General features: G+C 42.7%; 2 protein-coding genes across 3 annotated transcripts in view; one reads left to right on the top strand and one right to left on the bottom strand.

Annotated features, from left to right (window-relative positions):
* Window positions 1–4948, bottom strand: part of wdr4 (WD repeat domain 4) — a 29410-nt gene extending 24462 nt beyond the window's left edge. Inside the window, exons 1-2 of the mRNA XM_083922320.1 lie at window positions 4854–4948; window positions 1589–1657 (exon numbers count right to left, since the gene is read on the bottom strand). Coding sequence (XP_083778446.1) covers window positions 1589–1657; window positions 4854–4936 — 152 coding nt within the window. The 5' untranslated portion in view covers window positions 4937–4948. The remainder of the gene's footprint in view (window positions 1–1588; window positions 1658–4853) is intronic.
* A 323-nt stretch (window positions 4949–5271) lies between these two features.
* Window positions 5272–19715, top strand: LOC310953210 (uncharacterized protein). Of its 2 annotated transcripts, none has more exons than XM_083922172.1 (7): window positions 5272–5519; window positions 5731–5792; window positions 9623–9728; window positions 13736–14887; window positions 16230–16293; window positions 17748–17872; window positions 19414–19715. In XM_083922172.1, the coding sequence occupies exons 2-7, from the start codon at window positions 5748–5750 to the stop codon at window positions 19443–19445; spliced, it is 1524 nt and encodes a 507-aa protein (XP_083778298.1). In that variant the 5' UTR covers window positions 5272–5519; window positions 5731–5747; the 3' UTR covers window positions 19446–19715. The 2 variants fall into 2 exon arrangements, with proteins under 2 accessions (XP_083778298.1, XP_083778297.1); XM_083922171.1 differs by having other exon boundaries at window positions 5726–5792.
* The last annotated feature ends 497 nt before the right edge of the window (window positions 19716–20212 follow it).

Genomic DNA, 20212 nt, shown 5'->3' with positions numbered 1-20212 from the left:
CTTGACGTCCGGACAGCAAACTCTCATGGAAACTTATGACAAGGTGAAGCATGTATCATGTGTACAAAAGGAAATACGGCCACCATTATTAAACAATGAGAAAAGGGGAAGCAGACAATAGCAAACATACTGAATGTGACTGAAATCTCTGCCTCTCTTCTTTGTTGTCAATCACATTATTCAAAAACGGACACGCCATTATGAAAGACAGATCAGACATCAATGGGACCCATTAGGGCAGAGGCGCTCCTTGCCACAGGCAACTGCTTGGGGCCCCAGGCAAGTAGGGGGCCTACTAATGGTTGACAAACTTTAACTACAGCAGTGACAATCACAAAATTTGCATTGACAGACCTCCCTAATGGGGCCCAACCTGACTGCACCCCCTAATTAAAAGTTGTTTTGTTTTTTTACCCCCATTGCAAGTGACGTGCATGATTTAGTGTACGTCCACACGATCGAAAACGACCTTCTTTTTCTCCGCCTTCTTAAAAAGTTTTCTGTCCACACAGACTCTGCCCAAGAAATATCTGCGTCCACAGGAAACCAGTGAAACCGGCTAAAAACGCTGTAGTACACATGCCAGGCCTGGGTGTGGCGCTGTAACTGCCACAGAAATACACCAACAAGGAGAAGAAGAGATGGGGAGACGCTGTGGAGAATCCAAACCCCGGAGAGTTTCTCTCCCAATCTGGAGACTTCCCAAATCCTCCTCCATCCTAGAGAGAAGTATGTTTCTGGTGTTAGTGGAAACTTTTGTGCTGTTTTGGACTCTGATGCACCAATAACTCTGCAGTTAGTGTCCTCAACGAGCAGAGGGTGCTGCTGTGAGCCCCTTCCCCATCCCAAGGCACTCACAGGCGCCGCTTTCTCACTAGATTTAGAGACTTTTCACACCTTCTTAGAACTGGATTTAGAAAAAGAGACTAGAGAGCAGTTTAGCTCCGAGCATCAGGGAAAAGGGAGAAATCTGTGCTCGGCCTAATTCATTCCCATGCATGTGACTCAGAGTCCAGTTCAGTAAACAGTCTATGGCTCCGTCTCTCTCCTCTCACGCAGCAGCACTGATGTTGGTATGTGACGCCGCGGGCGTTAGAGGTCGGAGGTGGGGCCATGACGCCATCCTTTAACAAAGTATGGAGTTTCAGACAAGCTCCGATAACGTTGGCTGTGCGTGGATGGTCGGCAAAAATGATACTATAGTTGCGGTTACAGGAAAACGCGAATGAGGTTTGACGTCATTGAAACCTCATTTGCAACTTTATCTGTCATGTATAATCATCCCAACATTTAAACATATTCTTTCTATTTAATCATAGTCTATCAAACTTCTGACAGCAACCTGTTTGATTTGTGATCGGAGTGATAGCTGACTGAACAGATAAAGCAGGAGGATGAATCAAGCCTGGCTGTGAGCCTGGTGTGGAGCAGGCTCACAGCACAGAATAAATCTCCATGGTAACATAAGTGCCTCTGCTTTTGGGGAACCGGATAATGGATAAAGTAAGCCAGGATAACTGGAAAATCCCGGCTCAATCCCTTATCTCGGTTTTGTGCAACAGCCCCCTAGAATTATGCACTCTCTCACCTGTTGTTATCATCCTTCTTATTCTTTGGCTTCTTCTCAGCAGTGCTGCAGTCAAACACAAATGAGTCTCTGCAACAAAATGTACATTTGGATGAGTTCCTGCAAAGTGTCACTTCAAAATCACTTTGTACTTGTAATCATTCATCTTATATAGGCTGAGTTCATTTTACCTGGATTTTTACAAGTGCCAATTCACTCAAAATGACATTTCCATTAAGTAGAGGAATTAAGGATATATTATTACTTATATTGTTATACCTCTCAGGTATTGGTGTTAATGTGGCACTTGATGACAGTTTACTTGCAGAACTTGCATCTGCGTCATAGGTACGACCTATGTTTACATTTTCATTTAGCTGTGGTGATCACGGATCATTGACTAAAGTGGGCTTGAGCTTCTCTGTACACTGACACCTACAGGCTTGGCATGCTCTTGACAGCATATTTCCACGCGTTAGTGTAAACAAACATTTTTCTGGAAACAGACAGGTGAAAACGGAGTCCAGAATGTGTCCAGATGAAGGCCAAGGGGATGATCCTCTCAGCCATCAGAGAGAGGTTGGGCGTTCACAGTCTGTGATTTCAAGAATACTGAACCTTTACAAGGACACAGATTCATTTAAGTCCCTCAAAAAGGCCGGTCGTCCACGGAAAACAAGTGCACGAGAGAACAGGTTTATGAGAAGACTCTCATTGGGGAATCAGTTCAACTCTGCAGCTGGAGTTGGTCTCCAGTTCAGTTCTGAACAGGACAAGGATCTGTCTCTGCACAGTGTCTCACCGTTTAAGACTTTTAGCACTGAAAGCCCACTCTGCAGTGACCAAACCTCTCATCAGCAGAAAGAATCAAAAGGCTAGACTTGTCTTTGCTGAGGAGCAACTTGTCCAGAGTGACTTCAGTGATGAGAGGACGTTCAGTTTATTTGGGTCTGATGGAAACATTCTGTCGGGCACAGGACCAAAGTGGGTCAAGAAGTTAGTTCCATTTGGAGGAGGAAGTGTCATGGTTTGGTTTCTGCAGCAGGAGTTGGGCCTCTTGTACAGCTACATGGCAGGGTGAATGCAAATGTTTATGTGAACCTCCTTCAACAACATGCAATACCTTCACTCTCCCAATCAGCTGCACTTTTCATACAAGACAATGTCCCCTGTCACACTGTAAGACAGGTGAAGCAGTTCCTCGAAGCAAGAATATTGAAACAATGAAATGTCCAGCCCAGAGTCCAGATCTAAACCCCATAGAGAATCTCTGGAAAATCCTTGGTGACAAAGTAATGTCTCAGAAACCCACTCCAGTTACTGAAATGTGGAAGAGACTGAAGAAGAATGGACCAAGATCAAACCAGAGCAGTGTGAGAAACTAGTGATGTCCTGTGGGTGCAGATGTGCTGAAGTCATTCAAAGCTGTGGCCTCTACACTTCCTGTTCATTTTTTAATCCCATAGAAGAAAATATTGTTGAAATCTTCTCTTCTGACACAATGGTTGCTATTCTCTAATTTAATTTTAATCACTGTTTTTTTCTCACTAAATAAAGGTTTTGTTGAAGTGCCTTGGTTATTTAAAAAAAAAACATGCTAGTGCAGCAGAGGTATACACACAGAGGATGTTCTATCAAATTCTGAACAAGTATTAATAATTTGTTCTATAATTTTGATCTCCAGTGTGTACATTATTGTTATTAAAGATAGTGTATATACAGTAGGTAGTGGTACTATAAGTGTTTTGAGATAGCTTTTGTTATGATTTGGCACTATAAATAAAATATAATTGTTTTATTCAGCTACTTGTGTTAGACATTTTACATCTAAGAACAACTGTCTTCTTTGTATGTTTATATTTCTCTAGGTAAATGCTGACATTTTCAAACTACACAGCCCTTCAGAGGAGCCTTCAAACCATACTAGCTCTCAGAACAGTTCAGTCACACACAAGTACGTTCTCAACTTGAATGATAGTAAAAATCTAGCCCCAAAGCTTTTTCAGGTGGCTGATATTACAAATGCTCTTTTAATCCCTTGCAACTATGACCATATCAATTTGTAGTGAAGACAGCTTCAAACGTACGATGATGTTGATAAGATGAAGGCCAAATTCTGTCACAGAGCCGCCACAAGCTCTTCACTAACGTTTCCAAACGTAAATGCAATTTCATTACTTATAAAAACCTGGAAATTACAGGGTTCCTACAGATTTTCCATTTTAAAATTCCAAATTTTTCCAGACTCAAATTTCCAGACAATATTTATATTTCTCAGTCAATATTACTCATCTGAATACCACTTGTTAGATGCTTATTGTGTCAATAAATGGTTTTAAAATCCAACTTTTAACATGTATTTTAAATTCTGACTATGTATGCCATTATGTTGCCATAGTAATTACAAGACATTTTTACATACGCATTGTCATCAAGTGTCATCAACCGAGCATTTTATTAAAGCTAAATTCTAAAAGAGTGAAATGAATAACTGTGAACCTGTAATTCTACAGACAGGAACAGTAGAGATAGATAATTAAAGGAATAACTGAACCTGTAAGACTACAGACAGGAACAGTAGAGATGGAGAATTAAATTATTAACTGAACCTGTAATTCTACAGACAGGAACAGTAGAGATGGATAATTAAAATAACTGAACCTGTATCACTACGGATAGGAACAGTAGGGATGGAGAATTAAATGAATAACTGAACCTGTAACACTACAAACAGGAACAGTAGAGATGGATAATTCAAATAATAACTGAACCTGTAACACTAGAGAAAGGAACAGTAGAGATGGAGAATTAAATGAATAACTGAACCTGTAACACTACAGACATGAACGGTAAAGATGGATAATTAACCAGGAACATCAAAAGAAAACATGAGTCTGTGCTTCATTGGCTTTAGATGGAGTAAACCTACTGTAAATAAATTAAATAATGAGAAATAGAAATAAATCGGGTAGGCTACGTTGCGGTAGTAAGCCTGTCTTGATTTGTATGTATTCATACATTTTATTTTGTTCTAGAAAGTGAGATAAAAGTCTGGAAACACTAACATTTTCCCAGACCTGCAAATGACTAATTAAATTCCATACTGTGTAGGAACCACAGACTGTATGGTAGGAACTGAAATGAAGCCAGACATTTCTCCATGCTCTCCCAGTCTGTCCAGCCTGTGTAGGGTGACCAGTGACGGCCAGCTAGCTCTAAGTGTTAGCCAGTATAGAGCACCTGAGCCACAGGCCAATTATATTACATTCATTAAAGGGATTCAAACCTGGACTGTTTGGTGTCAATTGCTACGAGTTTCTTGTCGCCGGTGAAGATGAACCACTCTCCACAGAAACCGACAGCACTCATGGCTGGTGAGGGAATCATGCGACACGCTGAGAGCCCTATTTTGTCGCGCGCAGATCACGTCACCAGCCACACACAACACACGCCCCCTTGAAAAGGTACAGAATGTACACTGATGAACCTGTTCATGAGGAAACAAAGGCTTTCATACACCAAGTACATCCATTTAGCTTTCTACATGGGAACACAGTGTTCGGGTAAAGCAAGTTGCGATCCTATAGCTGCCATTGATCACGATAAACCACTCAAATATAATTACATTTAGCATGAGAAGAGAGGAAGCAGACCGCACATATCTGTACAGTCCAGCGTCCACACAATCACAGTAGATAGAACAACAGTGCAGAGTATTAACCACATAACAGCTAATCGCACACATACTGTGACAATAAAGGGACACATTCATAACAGACAACATATGCAGGGCTTTAGCCAGGAAGGGGGCGTCGACTGTTCCATCCATGTGTTACATAAAAAGCGCTAACCGTGAGGGCTACCCCGTGTCTGGGTCCATGCTGCTGTGAGCTGCTTTCGCTGGACCACTGGCCACCAGAGAGAAGCAAAAAAAACCTACATTTATCAAAAGGTAACAACAAAACCACGACTATCTGAGAAGTAACTTGCATTTCAGGCTGCGTTGGAGCTCACTGAGGCAAAGCTGGATAGTTTATCACAGCTGGTTGTTTACTATTTTCAAATATAAATCTAACTAAGTGAAGTTGAAGCTATTCTACCGTCTTGGTTCTTCTCTTGAATTATCGTGTATGTGTTCATGCCATGGTGTATGTCCAGCACAGGCTAGCTGGACGGAAAGATGGCGGCCTCCTTGCTGAGAATAGGACGACTGTGCACTCTCAAGGTAATATACTTCCCAGCGTTAACAACATGCATGTATTTGTTAACTGTCGGGTCAATATCGGACCTACTGTGTCATTACACTGTCATTGTTTGGACTGAGTTATCACTGGTCTGTGTCGTCTTCGTGGTTGCGGTTAGCTCAATTAGAACAACGTTATTTTGTCCCTCCCCGAAGCTATGGACGCTGTTTCATAGTACTGCAAATGTGTGTTGTTGTTCGTGTTTACAATAAAAGCACGATTTGGTGCATTTGTGAATGATGAAGCACAAACTAGAGGTAGTTATTGCAGACTGTTAGTTGTTTAAGTGCACGTCTCAGTGGAGCAGGCTAAAAGCAGACACGCAGGCCTGGCTGCTGAAGCTCTACTACTCAACTCGGAAGTTTAAATGTTCTCAAGAACTTAGGTTGTATGTGCATCTTTGTGCAAGGTTAGTGAGCATTCACCACGACAGAGTCAATGATTACAGTAGAGTGAGTGTGAGTGTGTGTGTGTGTGTGTGTGACAGTGAAAGGCAGCGGTGTGTGTCTAAGGTAGACAAAGCCTTGGCTGTTTGTCTTGTTTCACAGAGCTAAACTAAAACAACAGTATATTAAGGACAGAGAAAGGGATTGTTGTCATATTTCTGTATTACCTGGTGATTCAATGAGGTAGGAATGTGTGTGTCTGTCACCTCTGGACACTGACCGGCCTCCTTTACCCACTTTTCCTCCAGTAAACTGTACAAACATTCACTAACTCTTTGATTTTATCCATGTAACGCAGATCATCGCTCGGCAACGACGTAATGTAGCTCTCCGTCTGACTAATGTTAGTCATTCCAGGAGGTTTCCAGGCCGGTAAAGTGAAATTGGGACAGATCACGGCGGAATTTGTATTTACCGCAAGTCAAAGCCGGTAGTTTTTCACCGGAATAGGGGCGTGGCCTCATGTGTTACTGTCATCTATAAGGGTATGCTATTGAATTCCCCAGCCACAAGTTAACAGGATTGGTTCCTTAGGTATGTGATTTATGAATCCCTGCAGTTTCAAGGCAGATATGCTCAGCCATGGTGTTGACTGCTCCTTTCACTCCGCATATTTAAAAACACTGCATGGGCATGTCAACAAAGTTTATACACTTGATTTTCATTGGAGGTGGTCTTTTTAATATTTGAGTAAGACATGTAGCTAGAACATTCAAATGGGCCATCTAAGAAGTGTAATTCTCTTATTGATCTGTATTGACAACTATTCAAAACTACAAAAACATGACCAGAACCTGGCAGAGATCTTGGATGTTTCATATGATGAAGAGAACATATGGGAAGCCAAGACTCTGCAAAAATTAAGACATCAGCAAAGTCAGAATGTAAAGGCTGTTTTTAAAAGTGGGGAAAAGTGCACAGTCCATCTTGAGCCAATTAGAATGGAGTACAGTCTATTTTAGAACAAAAATCCCGGACACCTGGGGGATGTTACTTCTTAGCTTAGTAGCAGTTTAAGGTTTGTGTTGTCTGTAAAAAATCCTGTAGTCTCTTAAATGCAGCTCGGGTGTCTTGTAGTCATCACCTAATGCCCCCAGAGGTGATCATATCTGAGGGATAAGTTAAACCTGCTGCAGAGCAGACCTGGTCTAAGTGAGGTTTAAGGTCATACCATTCAGTGTAAGGGAAGATTTGAACTGATTTGAGAACAGTTCAAATTATTTTATTAATCTCCAAAATCTTTCATCATATAAGATTTTATGAAGGCAGGCTATGTTACATATTATACTAGTTTAACTACATTTACAGTTTTTTTTTGATTGCTTTGACCTGGTTGAAGAAACTGGTAACCTCTGTCTTCATCATCACTCTCTCAGCAGAGCAAAAGACACCTCTTGCAAATGAGTTAACCCATTGTCATTGTTTTGACACACTTCCCGCACCCTTTTGCAAATCAGTTAACGCAGATGTCATTCAAGCAGTCCAAACTCCACTGCTTTAGCTGTGGTAACCAAACAGAACATATATGTCCCAATCTCTTAGACACTTCTTGACCAGTATGAAATCACTGAAGCACCTGTTTGACACTGCTTCACAAAACTTTTCAATTTGCAATCAGTACGCAGGCTTCCTCAATACTCTCCATTTTTAAATCCTATAGAGGAATTCTTCAGTGCATGGAGATGGAAGGTTTACGATTCAAGATTCAAGAAGCTTTATTTATCCAGAGGGAAATTATTTTGCAACAGTTTCAATACAAAGGTGGGAAAGGGTCAGAGTAACAATAAGCTAACATAAATCTAATCAAAATAAAGCTAACGTAAAATAAATCAAGCAATGAACTAAGTGTGACAGAGTGCAACAGACATCGTGGTTAAGCGTAGGTGTATACAATATACAACAATACGCACTGTGCAGTTTAGCAGCAGATTGAAATTAAATAAGTACAAACTAAATAAGTGAGGAGGAGCGATAAGTTGTAAGTGTTAAAAATGTTAAAAGTGTAGCAGCATTTCCTACAGAACTAAGTGACAGTATGGCACAGTGGAGTGTAGCAGCATTTCGTACTGAAGTAAGTTACAGAACCACAGTGAAATGTAGCAGCATGTCCTAAAGCACAGTAAGTGTAGCAGCAGATAGTTACAGTACCATTAAATAAATAAATAAAGTGATGTAGTGGTGATATAAAGAGACAGTGTAAAGTGAAGCCGCAGTAAGTTACAGTACCACAAAATAAGTGATGTAGTGGTGGTATAAAGTGACAGTATAGTATAGCAGCATTTCTTACTGAAGTAAGTGACAGTACAACAGCGCCCCTATGACCAGATGCCCTTGATCGATGCAATGACCGCTGCTGCCCAAGATATAGATGCAGATGCATGCCAAGGCTTGATCAGGCAAGCAAGAAGATTTTTCCCTAGGTGCATCGCAAGAGAAAATATTGAGTGCGATGTAGATGAGGCCATGTGGCCCATTCGTCAAGAGAGAATTGACTAGAAGAGATTTTTTTCTTTATTGTACAGAATTTTTATTTTCATTTTCCTTATGTCTTACACAGTGATGGATTTGTATACTATATCTGTGGTTTCTGTTTGAATATTTCATTTCTTAGCCACAATCTAAAAAAAAAAAAAGAATGAATACTGCATTCAATAAAATTTGAAAAATCATTGTATATGATTCTGGATCTACTTTTTGCAAGAAAGCAAATTGGCACTGATATGTAAGCTGCTGACCAGTAATGCAGCACTGATTCACATTGAGAGCTGAATGTTGTATTTTGATGCCCCTTGTCTAATGACTGATTGGAAGCGCTTATGCACTTGTGTGCAAGTTGGGTTTTTTGAGTGCAAAATTTGCTTTTGGTCCATATTTTAATTGTTTTGGCGGAGTAAGAGCCTTTTGCAGGCAAAATGAGTCATTTTGACCGTTGGTGCCACGGTTTAGGCCTTTGCGTTAACAGTTTTGAAGAATGTATTTTGAGTCGACTACTGTGTCAAAGCAATCAAAAAAACCTGTAATAGCCATATCTGTTTCAGTAAGAGGATTACTGATTATCTGACAAACTGAAGAGGATAATAATAATAATAATCTCTGTATTTCTTATTTAGGCTAACATATTTTACACAATATTGATACTTTGATACTACTTGATACTTGTGAGGCAACAGTTATTGTAGGGCAATTTTTTTACAATGTTCTCACACCACACATAATTGTTATAATGGTCATTTCGTTGTGTGTGTGGTGTTCACCTGTGTAGGCAAATTGTGCATTTTGACAATGCTCAGTCACTGCTCTTTTTTTTGTTTTTGTTTTGAGGTAAGAAAATCTTTGAATGTAATCATGCGTACGTGTGTTGTCAGTGTTTGCAGGCTAAGAGCTGGAGTAATCTGAGTAGAGCACCTGCAGCGGTAGCCTTTAGCTCAAAGTCCGGGGGTTCCAAGAAGTCGTCGAAAAAGACCAACTCCGGTAGGTTTCAGAGACATTTCTACTGTCACAACATGTGTCTGAGCCTTTATCAGCGCTGGGATGAAGCTCTGTGACGAAGCTCTGTTCAGATTTAAATACATTTACCAAAACAGTACTCTTGAAAAACCTCATAGACATAGAGTGCCTGCACATCACTGGCGATTCAAGGCATGGTTTTGTCAATTTCTCACTAGAACACGGACACACTGTTACAAATATAAAGCAGCGTCTTGACTGCATTAGTGAACCATGAAAAAACATTAAGCCCAGTTCAGACAACGAGACAAGTTGCAACTTGCATCATGCAGGTCTGCAACGTTCTGAAACCTTTCAGTTCACAGCAGTGAGCGAGCAAGTGAGTGAGTGAGTGAGTGAGACGAGTCAATCATCTCCATAGCAACGACTCTCTGTATTCTTTTCTAGCCTCCAACTTTTCAGGCTTTTTGATATAATTTGTAGCATCATAAAATATACAGTAAATGACAGAGATAGTGAGATACTTGCTACAGCTGCATTTCTAGTTGTGATGAAATGGTGAAAATACCATTTTATGTCCCTGATTCACTGCTTTGTTCTGGATTATGACTCTGTCTGTCTGTCTGTCTGTCTGTCTGTCTGTCTGTCTGTCTGTCTGTCTGTCTGTCTGTCTGTCTGTCTGTCTGTCTGTCTGTCTGTCTGTCTGTCTGTCTGTCTGTCTGTCTGTCTGTCTGTCTGTCTGTCTGTCTGTCTGTCTGTCTGTCTGTCTGTCTGTCTGTCTGTCTGTCTGTCTGTCTGTCTGCCTTTTTCAACAAGGTGACAGTTTGTAGGTGACTTGACCAGCAGACTTTGCTAAGACTTAATTGGCTGTTGAAACAGGTGACGTGTTCTAAAACCAGCTTCTGGTGATTTGACAAGTTGAATCGCTGGTGACAGCATCAGCCGGTTTGAGTCCAGACGAGAAGGGTCAGTTCACACCGCTGCAACGTTCTAAAACAGTTTTGTTGCATTGCGCATCATTGTTCTGAACTGGGCTTTAGTTGACCTGAATCCAACATGGCTTATCTTGATACTGATGGAGATGTGTTAATAATACATTTTATTTGTATTGGACTTTACATTCAACAATCTCAAGTGGTGTTCTTCTACTGCCCTTTAACTGCATTACAGAGCAGTTTTCAAGCTCTACTACATTAAGTATTTCCAAGTTAGTGGTGGTGCTGTAGAAACCATGTAACATTGACCAGTATAAAGGTGCGTTTTAGCGTTCAACATGTTACAGGAAAGGTCAGGAGGAGTGAGATTCCAACCCACATGGCTCATGTCATGGTAAAAACACATATACTGTAGTAACATGCAGCAGCTGCTTGCTTTGTCAGCAGGTGTGTAAATAAATAAAAAGCCTATTTAACCTTTTGCTACTAGAGCCAGCTGTGTTTCGTATTGCAGCACTTTTTCTTTTTTTAACATGAAAATCTTCAAAACATTCCGATGTAATGTGGATTTGCCATCCCAAATGACAAATCTGATGTCTGTCAATAGAATGGTGACGATGACCCAAGGGGAGCACTGACTTTGATTTTTAATCGGCTTTGTGTGCAAAGGCATCTGCCACTGCTGATTATGTCAAAATGTCATTAATCGCTCTATTACTAGTCTAAACTACAGACTCTAATCTCAATCCAGCATTCATAAGAAATTAAGACACACCAAGGGACTGTAATCTTGGACAGTTGAACCTCTTTATGAACTAATTTTTCACTTACTATCAATCTAGGGATGGGTACTGAAACCCTGTTCTAAATTTGCCCCGGGGCAAGATTTTGAAATAGCGAAGTATTGATAGGCTCAAAGTGTGGTGATATAATCTCTCCACCTGGTCCTGGGTCTTCCCTGAGGCCTGCTCCCAGCTGGACATGCCCCAGGGGGCAGATGCCTGTACCACCTCAACTGGCTCCTTTCGACTCAAAGCGGCTCTTCCCAGTTCCTCACGGTTTGCTGAGCTTCACAACCTATCTCTAAGGCAGACTCCAGCCACCCTCCCAACCCATTTCGGCTGCTTGTACCCGCAACCTCGTTCTTTCAGTCATGACCATAGCTGAGGGTAAGATTGACGATTGACCAGTCGATTGAGAGCTTTGTCTTCAGGCTCAGCTCTCTTTTTGTCACAACAGTGTGGTGAAGTGATTGCAATACCGCCCCTGCTGCTCCGATTCTCCACCCAAACTCACACTCCATCGTCCCCTCATTTGCGAGCAAGACCTCGAGGTGCTTGAACTCCTTCACTTGTGGTAAGGACTCATTCCCTACCTGGAGTAAGCAATCCACCGGTTTCCTGCTGAGAGCCATGGCCTCAGATTTAGAGGTGCTGATCCTCATCCCAGCCGTTTCACACTGCTGGGAAACCGATCCAGTGAGTGCTAAAGGTCACTGATCGATGATGCCATCGAGACCACATCGTCTGCAAAAAGCAGAGATGAGATCCACAGCACACTGAACTGCAACCACTCCCCACCACGACTACGCCACAATATCCTGTCCATGAAAATCACAAACAGGATGGGTGACAAAACGCAGCCCTGACTTACTACAGAGAATCTGGACACAGTTCTCGCTTTGAATGTACAGAGATAGGCTAGGGAGGGAGGCCAAGTAGTGCGATACCCCTGTAATTGGCACACACCCTCTGGTCCCCCTTTTTGAACAGAGGGACCTCCACCCCAGTCTGCCACTCCTTTGGTACTGTCCTAGACTTCCACGCAATGTTGAAGAGACGTGTTAACCAAGACAGGCCCTCCTCACCCAAAGCTTTCAGCATTTCTGGATGAATCTCATCAATCCCTGGAGTTTTGCTACTTTGCAGTTCTTTGTCAGTACTTTGACTACCTCAGTGACTTCCACCAGGAATATTGATGAGGGTTACCTCCCCTTGAGGCACCTAAGACCTTGAGGCCATAGCTCCCATATGTTACCAGTTCACCTGCACTACCCGTTTGGGCAAACCAGGTCTGTCCAGAATCTTCCCCATCCTCTGATCCAAATCATTACCAGATGGTGATCGGTCGACAGCTCCACCCCTCTCTTTACCCGAGTGTCCAAAACATGTGGCCTCAGAGCAGACAAGTAGATTACAAAATCGATCATCGACCTTTGGCCTAGGGTGCTCTGGTGCCATGTACATTTATGAGCATCCTTATGTTTGAGCATGTTTGTTATAGACATGCCATGACTAGCACAGAAGTCTAATAACAGACGACCACTCGGAGGCCGTTCCTCCCAATCGAGCCTTTCCAGGTCTCTTCATCATTGCATTGAAGTCTCACAACAAAACTATGGAGTCCCCTACTGGAGCCCCATGCAGGATTCAGGGTCTCCAAGAAGGCCGAATACTCCGAACTGCTATGTGGCGCATATGGACAAACAGTCAGTCCCCCCCCCCCCCACTTCCCGCACATGCTCCAGCTCCTTCCCCCAAAGAGAGGTGATGTTCCATATCCCCAGAGTCAGCCTCAGGGCTCGGTGATGACACTTACTCAACCAGTCATCAGAACTATTCCATCTGGCTATCAAACCTCCAGCATTACATACATGAGAATACATGCCAGGTTCCCAGGTGGATTTAAGAGGATAACCTTTAGGGGACGGTCCAGAAGTAGAGAGGTGAATTTCAATAGGTGAGGTGAGTTTCAATAAAGTTTACAAAAAAACAAAAATAACACACATTGTGAACATGAACATTACAAGATGATGGGCTCTGAAAGAACAGGCTTGCCTGCAATTACATCTTATTTCTAAAGGGGCCACTAGAAAGAAGGTATCTCAATTCTTACTGATTATAACTTTAATTCATTTTTTCTGTAAACCCACACTGTGTACCAGATTCCACCTTCCACTATATCTTTTGATTTTCTGTGTAAAATGTTAGCATTTTGTTAAATGTGGTTTTATAGTGGACATTTTGTTATTCATATACATGTCTTTTTAAAAAAAAATAATGCATCTTGTCTGCTTGCCCTCCTCATTTGTCCTAGACAAAGACCAGGCTAAAACGTACTTCGATATAGAGAAACTTGTCCAGCACAAGGCATATGACTTCCCCAAGAAAGACCTTTCTTCAGCAGCTGCTGCTGCTGCTGCACCTGAGGCTTTGGCAAATACCTCTGTGACTGGAGCTGCTGCCCCTGTGGTTGAAGCTACTCCCGTAGTTGAAGCAGTCTCTGAATCTGCATCAACAGTCGAAGCCACACCTGTGGTTGAAGCTGTCACAGAAGCTGCAACTATTGTTGAGGCTGTTGCAGAAGCAGTTGCTGAAGCTGTACCTGTGGTTGAAGCTGTTACTGAAGCTGCAGCATCTATAGCTGAAGCTGCTGCCCCTGCAGCTGAAACTCCAGTAGAAGCTGCTGCTGCTGAAGCCCCTGCTGTTGAAGCAGCACCACCAACCCCTGAAGCTGCTCCAGCAGAACCTGTTGCCAGACCTGCTGCAGAAGTTCCTGTTGAAGCTGCTCAAGAAGCTCCTGCTGCAGAAGCTGCACCAGTTGTTGAAGCTGCCCCTGAAGTTGTCCCTGCTGAAGCCCCTGTAGAAGTTGCTGCTGCAGAGCCTGTGGCTGAAGCTGCTCATGTCGAAGCTGAAGCTGCCCCTGTAGAGGCGACCCCAGAGCCTGCAGCTGCTGAAGCTGCCACTGTAGAAGCTGCTGCCGAGCCTTTGGCTGAAGCGGAGGCTTCCCCTGTTGAAGCGGAGGCTTCCCCTGTTGAAGCGGAGGCTTCCCCTGTTGAAGCGGAGGCTTCCCCTGTTGAAGCGGAGGCTTCCCCTGTTGAAGCGGAGGCTTCCCCTGTTGAAGCGGAGGCTTCCCCTGTTGAAGCGGAGGCTTCCCCTGTTGAAGCGGAGGCTTCCCCTGTTGAAGCGGAGGCTTCCCCTGTTGAAGCGGAGGCTGCCCCTGTTGAAGCGGAGGCTGCCCCTGTTGAAGCGGAGGCTGCCCCTGTTGAAGCGGAGGCTGCCCCTGTTGAAGCTGGTGAAGCTGCTGCCGAGCCTTTGGCTGAAGCTGCCCCTGCTGAGGCTCCAGCTGAAGTTTCTGCTCCTGTTGACAGCACCGAGGAGCTGGTGGACCCTGCACCAGTCGTAGCTGAAGCTGCAGGAGAGGAGCTGCAGGCGGATGCCCCAGCTGAACCAGTTGAACCATTTGAGGGTACACACTACAACCTCCCCCACCCCCACAATCCTTCTCTTTTCCTCTGTGGACCCTGCAGTCTACCAGCATTTTCATCTCCATTTATTTGAATAAACAGCAGCCGTTTGTGATGAGCATAAGGATAAACCATAAAGATACCTGACATCACAAACACACTTTTTTTGTTGTAGCCCTGCACAGGTTGTTTATAATAGTCCTTATTGATACTTGGTCCATTTTAGCCCATAACTCTCAAACAATATCTTCCCGTCTTAATGCCATATTGCACCCCTGCCCCATGTGGCTGGTTCATCTGTCATGTAGCTGTAGTTCTACTCATTGTCTAATATGTTTGTGCTGCTTCAGTCATCTTGTTTTTGACACATGCCTTAACTACACAGCATTTTGCCTTGAGCTTTTTGACATGGTTTATTTCCGAACACCTTTTTATTCAAGTTTTTGTTTAACACTTACTAATGTCTGCCTGCTTACTGCACTCATTTTGTTAGTTTTCTAGAACTTCTTTCCATCTTCCTGCATAAGTCACTATGATCCGTCCTTGCTGCCTTTTTTACTCATTGCTTTTTTTTCTCCTAACTGCAGATGTTTTCTTTGGTTTTAAGATACCTGGTTTCATCTAACAAGTCCCAACATGATAAAAAATAATAATGAGCACTGTCTCCTTGTTTTGCGTTGTGGTTTAATGGATCTGTTCTGCTGGATTTTTGTATTTGTGATTGTCAAACACTAAAGCTAAATGTTGAAGGTACTGTTTCCACTGGTGAAGGAGAATGTTGCAGCCTTCACATTATTATTATCTATATATATATTTTTTCCTTAAACTTCTCTCCTCCTCCGTCCCTTACACTTCTCTCACTTATTTGGGAATTGCATGTTAAAAGTAATATGTGTGATCCTGTTGCTGGGTGTATTTTGTTAATGGATAATGCGTAAAAGTTAACTTTCTTTCATGGTAAAAGCACTTGGTGAGATTGCTCCCTGGTTACTGTGTGTGGAGACAAAGTTTAAATTGGTCCTTTGGACTTGACTGATAAATGTTTGTTTGACTGTTGCCAGCAGTTCTGTAAGTATGTTGCCTGGCATGACCTATCACAGTAACCTTTACCCTGTCAACTGACCTGACCTTTCACATGTTCCTTCCTTTCTGACCCCTGTAGCTGGCTACTCTGTCTACTCCCAGGTGCTCTTATATGCATGAGGGTTACACTTAAAATCGGATTGGTTGTTATTTGTTTGTTCTTACCAAATGGACAGATGATATCCAAACACATGATCCTGGTTTCTGAGTATACTTCTGTGAAGAGAAATTAATTTGTTTTTTTCTCCCTGTGACTCTCAGCTCAAATAGACCCGATTCAGAAGCTCTTCTTGGACTCTATACGCGAGTACTCCACAAAAAGCCAGTAAGTCTCATTATCTCCACAAAGCAGGCTATGATTTCATCCCACTTCTCTCAGCTTGATTGGGCTGTTACTCTGTACAGGTTCAGCTTATCCAGAAGTGTCAGAGTTTTAAACTGTAGTGGCATGTTCAAAACAAGAACCTGTTGAGCTGGACCACATCTGGTAGCTTAAAAGTTGAATATGTAGAATAGAAATACTTTATTGATCCCAAGCTGGAAAATTGCAGCATTACAAAAAGACACATCAAAGCAGTAATATAAAAATACAATATAAAGGTACCTAAAAATAAAATGTATAAATAAGCGGACTAATTGTAGTGCAAATGTAAACATATAATAATCTAAAGTGCAGTGGACAGATTATGAGAAAAACATAAGTTGCTTCTGATTGTTCTGTTCTACTGTTATTGTACAGTGTGATGCATGTGGCAGGAAAGATTTCCTGTGTCTGACCCCTGAGTGATGGAGAGGGTGTTGATCATTGTCTATGATGGATCACAGTTTGTTCAGCGTTCTCCACTCCACCACGGACTGAAAAGACGCCAGTCTGAGACCAAGTGCAGAGCCAGCCTTCTTGATGATTTTAAGAAGTCTGTTGGTGTCACTGGCTCTGATGCTGCCGCCCCAACACACAGCAGCAAAGAAAATGGTAGATCTCCAACATCTTGCTGCACACGTTGAAGGATCTCAGCTTCCTCAGGAAATAGTCTGCAAATCCCCTTCTTGTACACAGCCTCTGTGTTAGATTTCCAGTCCAGTCTGTTGTCGATCACCACTCCCAAGTATTTGTAGTCCTCCACCTTTGAGCCTGTCTGAACCCATCCCCTCCGGCAAATCATACCAAAAAACAAGTTTGACTGACAGTTAGCGTTAGCCGTTCCAGCTAAGTAAAGGTGAAAGCAATGTTAGCGATTAAGGAGAACCGTAGCCATTTGGGCGTGCGTTTTAATGGCGTTTCTCTCAGTCCATGGAGGGGAATGCTTGGCCTATATTGACTCTGGTTTTTGCCCGTCTCCGCTCACTCAGCTGCTGGGACAAATAACGTCCCCTTCACTGAGGCTCTGAAGCAGCTGCAGGATTAGTAAACTCCATTTCACCCAGTGTCAGCCTACAGTAGCACCCAACAACAGACCACCCTGGCAACCAGCAACGCCCAACGCTATTGGCTGCTACCATGGAAACACAACGTCATTTTAAAAAATAAATTCATTCAGACTAAATATAGTTGTGCGTGTGTGTGTGTATGTCCCTTTACAAAACTCTTGTAAAAGACCTGTAAACAAATGAAGCATGAGTCTGCATTTGCTTTGTGTTCCATCCAAAGTTTAAAAAAAAAAAAATCTGAATGTGCTGATTTGTATTGACTTAACCAAGAATGCCATGGCCATGAGCATTACATCTGTGAGAAAATTAAATGGAGCTTGGTGCTAAATCCTGATCTTTGTCCTCCTGTAGGACTACTGGGGGGCTAGTCGATGCAGGTTCCGAGTATGAAAAGGCCTTGGCTGAGGAGGTAGCAAAGCTTCAGAGATTCTATGGTGGTGGAGACCTCACATCTTTTCCAGAGTTCAAATTCACAGGTGAGTCAAGTTAATCAACTACTGGGCAACCATTCAAACTCTGTTGCACTCTGAACAGCACTACTCTTATTGGTGTGTGTGGTATACTCCCTGCTGTTGACACCTGAACAAAGTCTTCTTTCATACTGAAGGGTTTTAAACCAAGGGTAGGTCCACACGTTCGAAAACGACCTCCTTTATCTCTGTCCTTCTTAAAAAGTTTTCCATCACACAGCCTCGACTCAAGAAATATCTGCGTCCACACAAAACCAGTGAAACTGGCTAAAAACGCTGTATTACACATGCCAGGCCTGGGTGTGGCGCTGTAACTTCCACAGAAATACACCAACAAGGAGAAGAAGAGATGGGGAGACGCTGTGGAGAATCCTAACACCGGAGAGTTTCTCTCCAAATCTGGAGACTTCCCAAATCCTCCTCCATCCTAGAGAGAAATCTGTCCACTGTTTCTGGTGTTAGTGGAGACTTTTGTGCTGTTTTAAACTCTGATGCACCAATCACTCTGCAGTTAGTGTCCTCAAAGAGCAGAGGGTGCTGCTGGGAGCCCCTTCCCCATCCCAAAGCACTCACAGGCGCCGCTTTCTCACTAGATTTAGAGACTTTTCACACCTACTTAAAACTTGATTGAAAAAAAGAGACTAGAGATCAGTTTAGCTCCTTATTCAGAGCATCAGGGAAAAGGGAGAAATCTGTGCTCGGCCTAATTCATTCCCATGCATGTGGCTCAGAGTCCAGTTCAGTAAACAGTCTATGGGTCTGTGTCTCTCCTCTCACGCAGCAGCACTGTTGTTGGTATGTGACGTCGCAGGATTAAAGGTCGGAGGTGGGGCGATGCGCTATTGTTTAACAAAGTATGAGCTTTCACCGTCCAGATGACAACGCCATGGGGGGCGTTTTCAAATCTTTCCACTCTTAGACCCGGTTTCTAAAGATCCTGTTTTCAGTCTCCGATAACGCCGGCTGCTGTGGATGGGCGACTAAACCAGACTAAAGTTGTGCAGTTACAGGAAAATACATCTCCTGGTGGACGGGCCCTAAATAGCAACAGAAAAATATGTTATTGGTTATTAATCAACAGTGATCTGCAAAGTTGTTTGCCATGTGTCGGCACTATGGCCTCAACTTGCTCAGTCTTTTGCTCCTTTTTCATGAACTGACGATGTGCGTCTGCTCTCATACGCTTATTTTCTATTGACACTAGTGCTAAAATTCACCTCGCATTAACTGAACAATGTGACCACTTCACATTGATACTATAGTCTGACACAGACTGGAACCAGGATTTTATTAGACCCATCTCACACAGTGTGATATGCAATAAACTTACATGAGTGTTGTTCTTGCACAGTCCTTAAACAAAATACATTGATCTCTAATTCTCCCAGGGAAATAACCCTTATTGATTTGATAGCTCATGGTGGTGTTTTACTGATAAATTGCCTCAGAGATTGTTGTCTGGATGCTTTGATGAGGTTTAGAAAATGTAAATATAAGCACATGCTCAAACATGCACTTAGTTAATATCTGTACTTTGTGTTTTTCAGAGCCCAAGTTTGATGAAGTTTCCCAGAAGTGAACATCAGCACTTGAATTTTTCTAATGTTGCTTTTTCCCTGTACATCTGAGTGTAAACCGTCTGCTTAATGTCAATGTTACAATAAAACCATTGCAATCTAGCTTTGTATGATAGAATAGAGCTGATTAAGTGGCTTCATGTTTAAGGGAATGGAAGATGGAGCATTAGATGTACATTTTTGGTAGGCAAAGTAAACTTAGAGCTGTGAAAATAAGCTTTGTGTAGATTGATCCATGTTTGAGCTGAATGTGAATAAAACAAATTCCAGTTCACATTTGTTGTTTGCATGTGTTTCTTACGCTGTCTGTGAAAGTGCGAAAATGTCACAATAGAACATTTTATCACTGTGTAGCAATTGACACTTAAGTCTATACACACACACACACACACAGTAAGTTAATTGAAATGAACTTGCAATGAAAGCGTCAAGCTGCCGTTCAAAATCAATGTAAATGACGCGATGACACGCCATAGTATCGCCTCATCGTGTGTCGCTTGAAGTTGAAAAATTTTAACTTTTCAAGCGACATCGCATGAAGCTGTGCGGCGACAGCTAATCAGCGTTGAGATTGCGGTAAGCGTCATCGAAGTTCTCCATTAAATATCCAGGGGGCTTCCATTTAGGACAACAGCAGGGTAGGCTGAGCCGGAGGTTAGCTTCAGTTAGCTAGCCGCCTCAGCTGCTACCTGCGATAGACGCGATGATCAAAAGTGTGACAAATGTGAGCAAGCAACGCGATACACGCTGACCGGGTGATTTAATCGCC

This window comes from Echiichthys vipera, assembly GCF_963691815.1.
Source record: "Echiichthys vipera genome assembly, chromosome: 10".
Taxonomy (NCBI): Eukaryota; Metazoa; Chordata; class Actinopteri; order Perciformes; family Trachinidae; genus Echiichthys; species Echiichthys vipera.
This window is presented reverse-complemented; position numbering and strand designations above follow the sequence as displayed.